This window comes from Euprymna scolopes, chromosome 46, assembly GCF_053919585.1.
Source record: "Euprymna scolopes isolate OS-2025 chromosome 46, ASM5391958v1, whole genome shotgun sequence".
Lineage (NCBI taxonomy): Eukaryota > Metazoa > Mollusca > Cephalopoda > Sepiida > Sepiolidae > Euprymna > Euprymna scolopes.
In genome coordinates this window covers 17,180,293-17,192,664 of record NC_136527.1, presented here as the reverse complement: position 1 = coordinate 17,192,664, position 12,372 = coordinate 17,180,293, and the positions used below count along the sequence as shown (strand labels likewise).

The window sequence follows — 12,372 nt, the reverse complement described above, 5'->3', positions numbered from 1 at the left end:
AAAATAGGTATAAATGAAAGTTTTGGTTAAAACAAAGGTATAAATGAAAGTTTTGGTTAAAACAAAGGTATAAATGAAAGTTTTGGTTAAAACAAAGGTATAAATAAAAGTTTTGGTTAAAAAAGGTATAAATGAAAGTTTTGGTTAAAACAAAGGTATAAATAAAAGTTTTGGTTAAAACAAAGGTATAAATGAAAGTTTTGGTTAAAACAAAGGTATAAATGAAAGTTTTGGTTAAAACAAAGGTATAAATAAAAGTTTTGGTTAAAACAAAGGTATAAATAAAAGTTTTGGTTAAAACAAAGGTATAAATGAAAGTTTTTGTTAAAAAAAGGTATAAATGAAAGTTTTGGTTAAAAAAAGGTATAAATGAAAGTTTTGGTTAAAAAAAGGTATAAATGAAAGTTTTGGTTAAAACAAAGGTATAAATAAGTTTTGGTTAAAACAAAGGTATAAATAAAAGTTTTGGTTAAAACAAAGGTATAAATGAAAGTTTTGGTTAAAACAAAGGTATAAATGAAAGTTTTGGTTAAAACAAAGGTATAAATGAAAGTTTTGGTTAAAACAAAGGTATAAATGAAAGTTTTGGTTAAAACAAAGGTATAAATGAAAGTTTTGGTTAAAACAAAGGTATAAATGAAAGTTTTGGTTAAAACAAAGGTATAAATAAAAGTTTTGGTTAAAACAAAGGTATAAATAAAAGTTTTGGTTAAAACAAAGGTATAAATAAAAGTTTTGGTTAAAACAAAGGTATAAATAAAAGTTTTGGTTAAAACAAAGGTATAAATAAAAGTTTTGGTTAAAACAAAGGTATAAATAAAAGTTTTGGTTAAAACAAAGGTATAAATAAAAGTTTTGGTTAAAACAAAGGTATAAATAAAAGTTTTGGTTAAAAAAGGTATAAATAAAAGTTTTGGTTAAAACAAAGGTATAAATAAAAGTTTTGGTTAAAAAAGGTATAAATAAAAGTTTTGGTTAAAAAAGGTATAAATAAAAGTTTTGGTTAAAAAAGGTATAAATAAAAGTTTTGGTTAAAAAAGGTATAAATAAAAGTTTTGGTTAAAAAAGGTATAAATAAAAGTTTTGGTTAAAAAAGGTATAAATAAAAGTTTTGGTTAAAAAAGGTATAAATAAAAGTAGTGGTTAAAAAAGGTATAAATAAAAGTAGTGGTTAAAAAAGGTATTAATAAAAGTAGTGGTTAAAAAAGGTATTAATAAAAGTAGTGGTTGATTAAAATAGCTAAAAGCCGTACTTATTCACATGAACGAACCAACCATCAATCAGGCTCAATATGAGGGGAGGGGGAAGGTACGCTTAAATGCTTTTAATCATTTTAAACGATTTTAATCAACTTTTCACTAAATTCCCCAAACGCAATTTTTATTTCATCACTCGCCTGAAGATGACTCGTGAAAGTCGAAAACGTTCATGACTATGGCAAATTTCTTTTTATGCTTGAACAGAACGTTTGAACATTGATTTGCCAAAAAGAGAAATTGGATTACATGAAACATGCACTAGTAAAAGAATATATTAATACAAATGACATAATTTTTCTTACAATTATAGTACCGATAGTGAGAAAGGAAAGAAACGCAGTAATGTTGAAATTTATAGTGAAGCAAGGGTTGTCAAATCATTAACCAACACAATGTATTTATGTATTAATTTGGAAATCCTAATGATCCATCTTCTAAAAATGATTTCAATTTTCTTAAAATTATGGTAGCCTTGGTGGGAAGAAAAATTATTTCATATATGTTGTACAATACCTGCCGAGAGTATGTTAAATTGTTTCATATATGCATATAAATTACCCGTCCGAGGGTAGGTAAACTTATTTTAAATATGTGTTGTACATTACCCGTCCTCGCGAAGGTAAAATTATTTCATATACATGCTGTGAATTACCTGTCCTAGGAAAGGTACAATTATTTCATACATGCGTAATGCCCGTTCTAGGGTAGGTAAAATATTTTTTTGCTCGAAATATTGAATGATACATAGGCATTAAAAATTCCTCTCTCCTAAGAATAAAAAATATGTTCAAAATCCATTTCAATTTTCTCATTGTTTATATGGTCCCGAGCAACGCCGGGTAGCCCTGCTAGTGTTCATTGCAAGCATATTGCGTCACAGACGAGTCCTGCTGCCATACCAGGGTCTGCCAGCAGCCATCTGATTGCACCACACTTTTCAACAGAACCACGTACACTTTGGTGTTAACTTTTACACCGACTTCGAAGATGTGAGGTGGCATGATGTGGCCCTTACTTGAAACTGCACCAACGACCATAACCATGGCTGGAAATGTTGAGCTGTGCCCTCACGTGTTGAACGGTCCAGATTTGTATTTTGAGGGGGCTGGCAATGGTCCTGTTGTCATTACTCGGAGTTGTACAGCGATACATCTCTGATTTTACTCGTTGAACATAGTGTCACTTTCAGACGTGATAGAAGGCTCCTATCGCTCTTGGGATTTGTACACAACTGGTCAGTGTGTAAATGGTCTGCAAAAGAAAAAAAGAAAACCGGTTTTCATCAAACGGAAATGGAATCATGTCGTCTTTTCTAGATACATACAATTTCCACAGTTTCTCGTAATTGTGAACAAACTTTTCTTTTCTTTTGCACTCTTTTCAGGGGTTGCAATCTGGCCTACTGTTCTCAACCACCTTGGTTAATGAATGCCACGGTCCAAGAAAACATCTTATTTGGACAAGGTTACAATTGGAGAAAGTAAGTCAACACATTATTTATCGACCCTTGTTTTCTTTTTGGTCTGGTAGCACAAGTTAACCATAATGCTTGACTTGTGCATTTGCCTGGTGAGGATCGTCTTACTTTATGGAACTATTCAAATGATTAAAAAAAAAGGAATGATAATGTTTCTGTTGTGTTTCTTTGCAGATATAAAAAAGTTCTCCATGCTGTGGGTTTGAACTTTGACCTAACGATGTGGCCAGCTCGTGATCGGACAGAGGTTGGTGAACAGGTAAGAATAACAATTGTGATTTTAATATCTATAATATAAAGCTGAATGTGTGTGAGTGTGTGTGTGGTCACGAATAGGCTCCTATATGGTGGACTATTTTAAAAAACTGATTACATATAATGATAGAAGATGTATCAAGACACAGGAATGGGTATGTTTGATCTGGCAGAACGGTTGTTCATTAAAATTGTAGGGTCTGCGTTTGCGCCTGGTCCACAAAGTATGGAAATAAAAAATTTAAAAATTTAAAAAAAAACGTTTACAAGTGTTTTTGATATAGATGTACATCAGAATACTTTGATAAGTATGTTTGAACTTGGACATGGGTCAAACTTTTTAATTTGATTTGCGCCCGAAACAATAAGTGCTAAGGAGTCAAAATTAGGGTCAAAGTTTTAAAAAGTTTGACCTCTGCGGTCTTTACCAAATTACTCAGCCAATTTTTGGTCGAAACATTTGAAATTTTACATAAAGTGTATTCAGACATAGGGCAAGCTTTTTAATCGGTTTTTGGTCAAAAATTTGGCTGCAAGGGGTCACAGTTCAAAAGATTTGGCCTTTGCGATCTCTAACAAACTATTCAGCCAGTTTTTGGTCTAAACATTTGAAATAAGGGTATTCAGACACGCAGCAAGCATTTTAATCAGTTTTGGAGTGAAAATTTGGCTGCAAAGATATTTTGCACTCCCACTAGTAATTAATTAGCAGAACTTATAATTATTAGTTATTAATATATACTAGCAGAACCCCTGGAAATTCCAAGGTAGCTGAAGATTTTTAGAACACATGAATAAAAAAAGATAAAACGATGAATTTAAAATCTTTAAAAGCTAAAAAGAATTCATCTTTAAAAATTTAGATTTTTTTTCAATGAAAATTCAACAAACAACACATTGTTTTTTTTTTTGTGAATAATTTTTTTTACAAATAAATAAAAAGAAATAATTTTTTTACAAATAAATTATAAAGGAATAATTTTTTTTACAAATAAATTATAAAGGAATATATTTTTTTACAAATAAATTATAAAGGAATATTTTTTTTTACAAATAAATTATAAAGGAATTATTTTTTTTACAAATAAATTATAAAGGAATAATTTTTTTTACAAATAAATTATAAAGGAATAATTTTTTTTACAAATAAATTATAAAGGAATAATTTTTTTTACAAATAAATTATAAAGGAATAATTTTTTTTACAAATAAATTATAAAGGAATAATTTTTTTACAAATAAATTATAAAGGAATAATTTTTTTTACAAATAAATTATAAAGGAATAATTTTTTTTACAAATAAATTATAAAGGAATAATTTTTTTACAAATAAATTATAAAGGAATAATTTTTTTTACAAATAAATTATAAAGGAATAATTTTTTTACAAATAAATTATAAAGGAATAATTTTTTTTACAAATAAATTATAAAGGAATAATTTTTTTACAAATAAATTATAAAGGAATAATTTTTTTACAAATAAATTATAAAGGAATAATTTTTTTTACAAATAAATTATAAAGGAATAATTTTTTTACAAATAAATTATAAAGGAATAATTTTTTTACAAATAAATTATAAAGGAATAATTTTTTTTACAAATAAATTATAAAGGAATAATTTTTTTTACAAATAAATTATAAAGGAATAATTTTTTTTACAAATAAATTATAAAGGAATAATTTTTTTACAAATAAATTATAAAGGAATAATTTTTTTTACAAATAAATTATAAAGGAATAATTTTTTTACAAATAAATTATAAAGGAATAATTTTTTTACAAATAAATTATAAAGGAATTATTTTTTTTACAAATAAATTATAAAGGAATTATTTTTTTTACAAATAAATTATAAAGGAATTATTTTTTTTACAAATAAATTATAAAGGAATAATTTTTTTTACAAATAAATTATAAAGGAATAATTTTTTTTACAAATAAATTATAAAGGAATAATTTTTTTTACAAATAAATTATAAAGGAATAATTTTTTTTACAAATAAATTATAAAGGAATAATTTTTTTACAAATAAATTATAAAGGAATAATTTTTTTTACAAATAAATTATAAAGGAATAATTTTTTTTACAAATAAATTATAAAGGAATATTTTTTTTTACAAATAAATTATAAAGGAATTATTTTTTTTACAAATAAATTATAAAGGAATAATTTTTTTTACAAATAAATTATAAAGGAATAATTTTTTTTACAAATAAATTATAAAGGAATAATTTTTTTTACAAATAAATTATAAAGGAATAATTTTTTTTACAAATAAATTATAAAGGAATATTTTTTTTTACAAATAAATTATAAAGGAATAATTTTTTTTACAAATAAATTATAAAGGAATATTTTTTTTTACATATAAATTATAAAGGAATTATTTTTTTTACAAATAAATTATAAAGGAATTATTTTTTTTACAAATAAATTATAAAGGAATAATTTTTTTTACAAATAAATTATAAAGGAATAATTTTTTTTACAAATAAATTATAAAGGAATAATTTTTTTTACAAATAAATTATAAAGGAATAATTTTTTTTACAAATAAATTATAAAGGAATAATTTTTTTTACAAATAAATTATAAAGGAATAATTTTTTTTACAAATAAATTATAAAGGAATAATTTTTTTACAAATAAATTATAAAGGAATTATTTTTTTTACAAATAAATTATAAAGGAATAATTTTTTTTACAAATAAATTATAAAGGAATAATTTTTTTTACAAATAAATTATAAAGGAATATTTTTTTTTACAAATAAATTATAAAGGAATAATTTTTTTACAAATAAATTATAAAGGAATTATTTTTTTTACAAATAAATTATAAAGGAATAATTTTTTTTACAAATAAATTATAAAGGAATAATTTTTTTACAAATAAATTATAAAGGAATAATTTTTTTTACAAATAAATTATAAAGGAATAATTTTTTTACAAATAAATTATAAAGGAACAAATGTCAAAAAAAGATCTTACAGTCTCCTCTCAACATAACTATTTTAATTATAAAATAAAATAGCCAAATTGAAACCGTTTTTTTTTAATTGCTTTTGTATTGAAACCGTAGACAGTCAGCCATGTTGTTTTTGTTTTGTAATGACTAAATGTTGTTAAAAAAATATATCACATCACATGGCTATACAAACTTTGAATGCTAACGGTTTTTTTTTTCTAAAATAGAACAGGGACATCCATTTCACAATAAATGAACTTTCAACCCTTTCTTCAAATCAATCATCCTGAAGAAGTCTTGAAATAAAGACGAAACGTTGAACATAATTTTGATCTGTTTTTTTTTTATCTGTCCATATATATATATGTATGTATGTATGTATGTACTTGAATTTACTTATTTATTATTATTTTCAGGGCAATCTGCTGACGGAAGGCCAACGGCAACGAATTAGTTTAGCCAGGGCACTCTACTCATCAGCCAACACCATCATCATGGTAAATATCTCGACATATGTGGTATATATATATATATATATATATATATATATATATATATATATATATATAATAAGAGCAAACAGTTAATAAAACATGTTAAAAAACACTTTGAAATACGTTAAAAGCTGAAAAGGAAACACTAGATAAGTGGATAGTCCTTAATCCGTGGAGTTTCAAAGAAATACTTTCCTTCTTATCAGAGGGTAGGAATTAGCAAAATACAGGATCGGATTTTGCATACAAAAATATTTGATGAAACAACAAGTAAGTCAAAGATCTTACTTGATAACAAAAAATTGAAGCCGAGGGAATATGGTGAAGAAAAAGGTGATTACACGTGAATGGATAGTCTGGTGGAAGATTTTATTTTTTATATATATATATATATATATATATCAGTGGTGTGAGTCCCATCATTGAAGCGTTGATTTAATTTGAATAAAATAAAATATGCATCAGATACGTTTGAAAGCGAAATTACAACACAATATTATGAAAATAAACAAATATTTTACTTGTTTGAAATTTATAATTTTAATATATTTTGGAGTCAAACTCCATCCTCAGTATTTTGACTGAGGGTGGAGTTTGACACTGAAATATATGTTGCAATAATAATAGTGTTGCTCGTAGGATACAATGTAATATTTTATTATCACGACTGAATGTATTTAAATTGAAGATATTGGCTATTAGGTAATGAATTTGTCTGTGTCATCTGTTGTTGCAAACCTACGATACTTTGGTCCGGGGGGGGGGACTTCTGCAGTCAAAATATTATATAGGAGATTTCAAGATTGTTTTACAATATTTTACGCTGATGGACCCAATTGATCACCCGTATCGAAGTTGCTTTAATCAGCAGCAGCTGCGTTAATTAATAGGATGTTTTTTTTCTGAAAACAAATATGCAAATTAGTTTGTAGAGGGGACATGATGGTCTGCTTGTGTTATAGACGATCCCATCTCCATGTGTAGTTTTATGAATTGGGATTGAGAAGCAAAAGGTCACATAATAATGACGAAAACATACCAATATATATATATATATATATATATATGACCTATATTATTTTGCCCTATATATATTTTTGTGCCTTTAACATTTCCTGTCTGGGTCGTTTTGACTTTTGTTTCCCTTTATTTTATATTTAACTTTATCATTTTTTTTTCTCTCTCTCCTTTTTCTTCCTAGATCTTTTTTATTTATAATTATGTCTCGGAAGTAGAGTGAAAAGCACATCTTATTTTTCTTTTATTAATATTATTTCTTCCTTGTACACATGTTTGTGAATTATTCCATGGATTTCTGCCTTTGGATTATTATGGACCATCTTCTTCCAATTACGGGATGTCTTTGGATTTTACTTGTACAAATGGAAATTCTTTTAACTTTTTGAAGTTTTACATTTGGATTTTACCGTCACTGGATTATTTATCTTCCACCAGACTATCCATTCATGTGTAATCACCTTTTTCTTTACCATATTCCCTCTGCTTCACTTTTTTTGTTTTCAAGTAAGATCTTTGACTTACTTGTTGTTTCATCAAATACTTCTGCATGCAAAATCCGATCCCGCCTTTTGTTTAATTCCTACGCTCTGATGAGAAGGAGAGTATTTCTTCGAAACTCCACAGATTAAGGACTATCCATTTATCTAGTGTTTCCTTTTCAGATTAAATATGTTTTTAACTCATTTCAAAGTGTTTTTTAACATATTTTATTAACTGTTTGCTCATATATATATATATATATATATATATATATGATGTACATTCATCATATATATATTTATTTTTCCCCCCTTTTTTGTTCTTCCCATTTCTGTCTATTTCCCCACTTCTAGCTACTCAGTTAGCCATAAAATTTGATTTTCTTATTCAAAAAATAAAACTTGATCAAAATATGATTTTTGGAATATGATGTTTTTGTTTTGTCATAGGTACATACATCATACAGATTGTTCTTTTTAATACAGGGGGAAATTCTGGACAGTAACTAAATATTGCTGTTAGTGACCTTGTTTCTTTTGGGTTGCAATATGTCTACGTTCAGTCCTAGTAGATATAGAACAGTTGAGGTAGTAGGGTCAGTTTGTGAATACATTAGTGATACAATTTGAACACAGAAGATGCTACTGTGATCGTAAAAATTAAATGGAGTAATTTCCCCCTTTTTTCCTTCTTCCCATTCCCCCTTTCTCTTTCCCCACTTCCTGACTGGTTTCCTAACTTAAAATGTACCAAACATTAATACTGTAATCCTTTTCCCTCCCCCATTGCAGAACTCATTCATGTTCTGCAGGAACAAAAACGATAAAATCCACTATAAAACAACCAAACCAAACACTACAAACTACTCATTAAAGATACAAAAAGCTCGAACAATAAAAACCTTTTACAAAATAACTGGATGCAACATGAATACTATTTCCAAAATAACTGGATTCGGCATTAAATAATCCGAAAAGGGGTTGATATGCCGTAAAAGAAAACAACCAAACCAAATACTACTAAGATTAAAGAACCAAAGAGCTTGAAGAATAAAAACCTTCTACAAAACTTAACTATTTCCAAAGTTAAAAAAAAAATGGCAAATAATAATAATAATAATAATAATGGGAGAGGTGAGGGTGGAGGGATGAAGGACAGAATATCAAAACGAGACTATTGTAAATTAAAGCTCTGCAGGGCAGGGAGCAAAAATGATAAAATCTACTATAAAACAACGGAACCAAATACTACAAACTAGCGATTGAAGATACAAAGAGCTTGAAGAATACTATTTCCAAAATAATTGGATTCAGCATTAAATAATCCGAAAAGGGTTGATATGCCGTAAAATAAAATGACCAGTTAATAATAATAAAAAAAAGAATAAAAACCCTCTACAAAAATAACTGGATGAACATAAATACTATTTCCAAAATAACTGGATTCAGCATTAAATAATCCGAAAAGGGTTGATATGCCGTAAAATAAAACGACCAGTTAACAATAATAATAAAAAAGAATAAAAACCTTCTACAAAAATAACTGGATGAACGTAAATACTATTTCCGAAATAACTGGATTCGGCATTAAATAATCCAAAAAGGGTTGATATGCCGTAAAATAAAACGACCAGTTAACAATAATAAAAAAAAAGAATAAAAACCTTCTACAAAAATAACTGGATGAACATAAATACTATTTCCACAATAACTGGATTCAGCATTAAATAATCCGAAAAGGGTTGATATGCCGTAAAATAAAACGACCAGTTAACAATAATAAAAAAAAAGAATAAAAACCTTCTACAAAAATAACTGGATGAACATAAATACTATTTCCACAATAACTGGATTCAGCATTAAATAATCCGAAAAGGGTTGATATGCCGTAAAATAAAACGACCAGTTAACAATACTAATAAAAACGAATAAAAACCCTCTACAAAAATAACTGGATGAACGTAAATACTATTTCCACAATAACTGGATTCGGCATTAAATAATCCGAAAAGGGTTGATATGCCGTAAAATAAAACGACCAGTTAACAATAATAAAAAAAAAGAATAAAAACCTTCTACAAAATAACTGGATGAACATAAATACTATTTCCAAAAAAACTGGATTCGGCATTAAATAATCCGAAAAGGGTTGATATGCCGTAAAATAAAACGACCAGTTAACAATAATAAAAAAAAAAGAATAAAAACCTTCTACAAAAATAACTGGATGAACATAAATACTATTTCCACAATAACTGGATTCAGCATTAAATAATCCGAAAAGGGTTGATATGCCGTAAAATAAAACGACCAGTTAACAATAATAAAAAAAAAGAATAAAAACCTTCTACAAAAATAACTGGATGAACATAAATACTATTTCCACAATAACTGGATTCAGCATTAAATAATCCGAAAAGGGTTGATATGCCGTAAAATAAAACGACCAGTTAACAATACTAATAAAAACGAATAAAAACCCTCTACAAAAATAACTGGATGAACGTAAATACTATTTCCACAATAACTGGATTCGGCATTAAATAATCCGAAAAGGGTTGATATGCCGTAAAATAAAACGACCAGTTAACAATAATAAAAAAAAGAATAAAAACCTTCTACAAAATAACTGGATGAACATAAATACTATTTCCAAAAAAACTGGATTCGGCATTAAATAATCCGAAAAGGGTTGATATGCCGTAAAATAAAACGACCAGTTAACAATAATAAAAAAAAAGAATAAAAACCTACAAAAATAACTGGATGAACATAAATACTATTTCCAAAATAACTGGATTCGGCATTAAATAATCCGAAAAGGGTTGATATGCCGTAAAATAAAACCAAACCATTTTCATCATTTCATCCACGTGTGACTTTATTTACTAATTGTTTGTATAAAACTTTTATCTCGTTTTCAGGATGACCCTTTTTCAACAATGGAACCACACTTGGCCCGCAGCGTCTTTGATGACTCCGTCATCCGTAGAATACTAAAACAGAAACGCACCGCCATTCTCGTTACAACGCAAGTCCATCACATTAGCAGCGCGAGTCACGTAAGTCTTTCTGTTTTCAATTTTTCTACGATTAATGCAAGCAGATAGTAGGGGCAGAACTTTTATGCCTATCAAATGAAACCAGGGCTCTCCATCTTTTTCGATAATCATTGCACGTAACGTTGTGTTATTGCAACAGCTGTTTATCATTGATTTCTCACTAACAACGGCCATGGAGTTAGGGTGGCAAAAAGCCTCATCAGGATCCCAATATTCTTTGTCATTTTCCAGTGGAGGTCGGGTTAATACTCTCCCTCCCTCGGTCTTTCATACCTCTCATTTGTCTAAGAATCTACAGGGTGGAACGATAAATTTGTCCCCCCTAAAGAAAACAACACTACAGCTTTATTTTAAAACTCCTGGACGATTCGAGTAGCCAGTCTTTAAACTCCAGATGTAAAATATTGTTGTGTAGCCTGGGGTTTCATATTAAGAGATAAAATGGGAACATATATTGATAGATAGACTGAGAGATAGTGCGTTTGAACATTGACACATATGTTTCTTACCTAGTTTTGAGATGATGATTTTTACAATTCTTATAATATAAATGGACAATATCTTTTCTGTTGAAAACATAACTCGAAGACGCAGATACAAAAAGATGATGATTCCGTTTATTATATGATATGATGTGACCGGTCAATGGCTTTGCATCAAGGAATTCAAGTCTTACATTATTCTACTTCTAACCCACGGGGGTTTCATATTAAGAGATAATATGGTAACATTCATATTGATGAGGGGGAGAAGAGACATTTATACTGAAAGAGAGAGAGAGAGAAGAGAAAGAGGGTGAGAGAGAGACAGAAGAGAAAGAGGGTCAGAGAGAGAGAAGAGGATGTGGTTCTTATAACATCTATTAGAAACTGAGACAGGGTGATCCGTTCTTTTAACACAGAAGAGGGGACAGTCATTACTTATGATGGAGAAGGGGTTACATTACTTACAAAGTTCATTAATAACGATGATTTCATATTACCTTCAAGGCGACACGAAGACGGCAGTTACAAAAATATGAGATGTTCTTTTATTCCATATGACCAGTCGAAATGATTATGACATCCAGGAATTCAAAGTCGACTACATATTTAATGTTCTAACCCTTCGCTTCTAAAGGGACCCTCCTCTGACTGCCTTTGCTGACTGCTCTTTCTGCCTGACTGCTCTCATCTTCGACTGAACTATCTCCTATATTGAGAATTCATTTTTGCTATAATTTTGCTTCACTTTTTGTTATCAAGTAAGATCTTTGACTTACTTGCAGTTTCATCAAATACTTTTGTATGCAAAATCCGATCCTGCATTTTGCTAATTCCTACCCTCTGATGAGAAGGAAAGTATTTCTT

At 27.8% G+C, this 12,372-nt stretch overlaps 1 protein-coding gene across 14 annotated transcripts in view; it reads left to right on the top strand.

Moving 5' to 3' along the window:
• LOC145271243 (ATP-binding cassette sub-family C member 8-like) overlaps window positions 1–12,372 on the top strand; it is a 528,909-nt gene that overhangs the window by 379,486 nt on the left and 137,051 nt on the right. For all 14 annotated transcript variants that reach the window (XM_080126810.1, XM_080126808.1, XM_080126809.1 and 11 more), the window contains 4 exons: window positions 2,645–2,740; window positions 2,912–2,996; window positions 6,385–6,465; window positions 10,886–11,023. In XM_080126810.1, coding sequence (XP_079982936.1) covers window positions 2,645–2,740; window positions 2,912–2,996; window positions 6,385–6,465; window positions 10,886–11,023 — 400 coding nt within the window. The remainder of the gene's footprint in view (window positions 1–2,644; window positions 2,741–2,911; window positions 2,997–6,384; window positions 6,466–10,885; window positions 11,024–12,372) is intronic.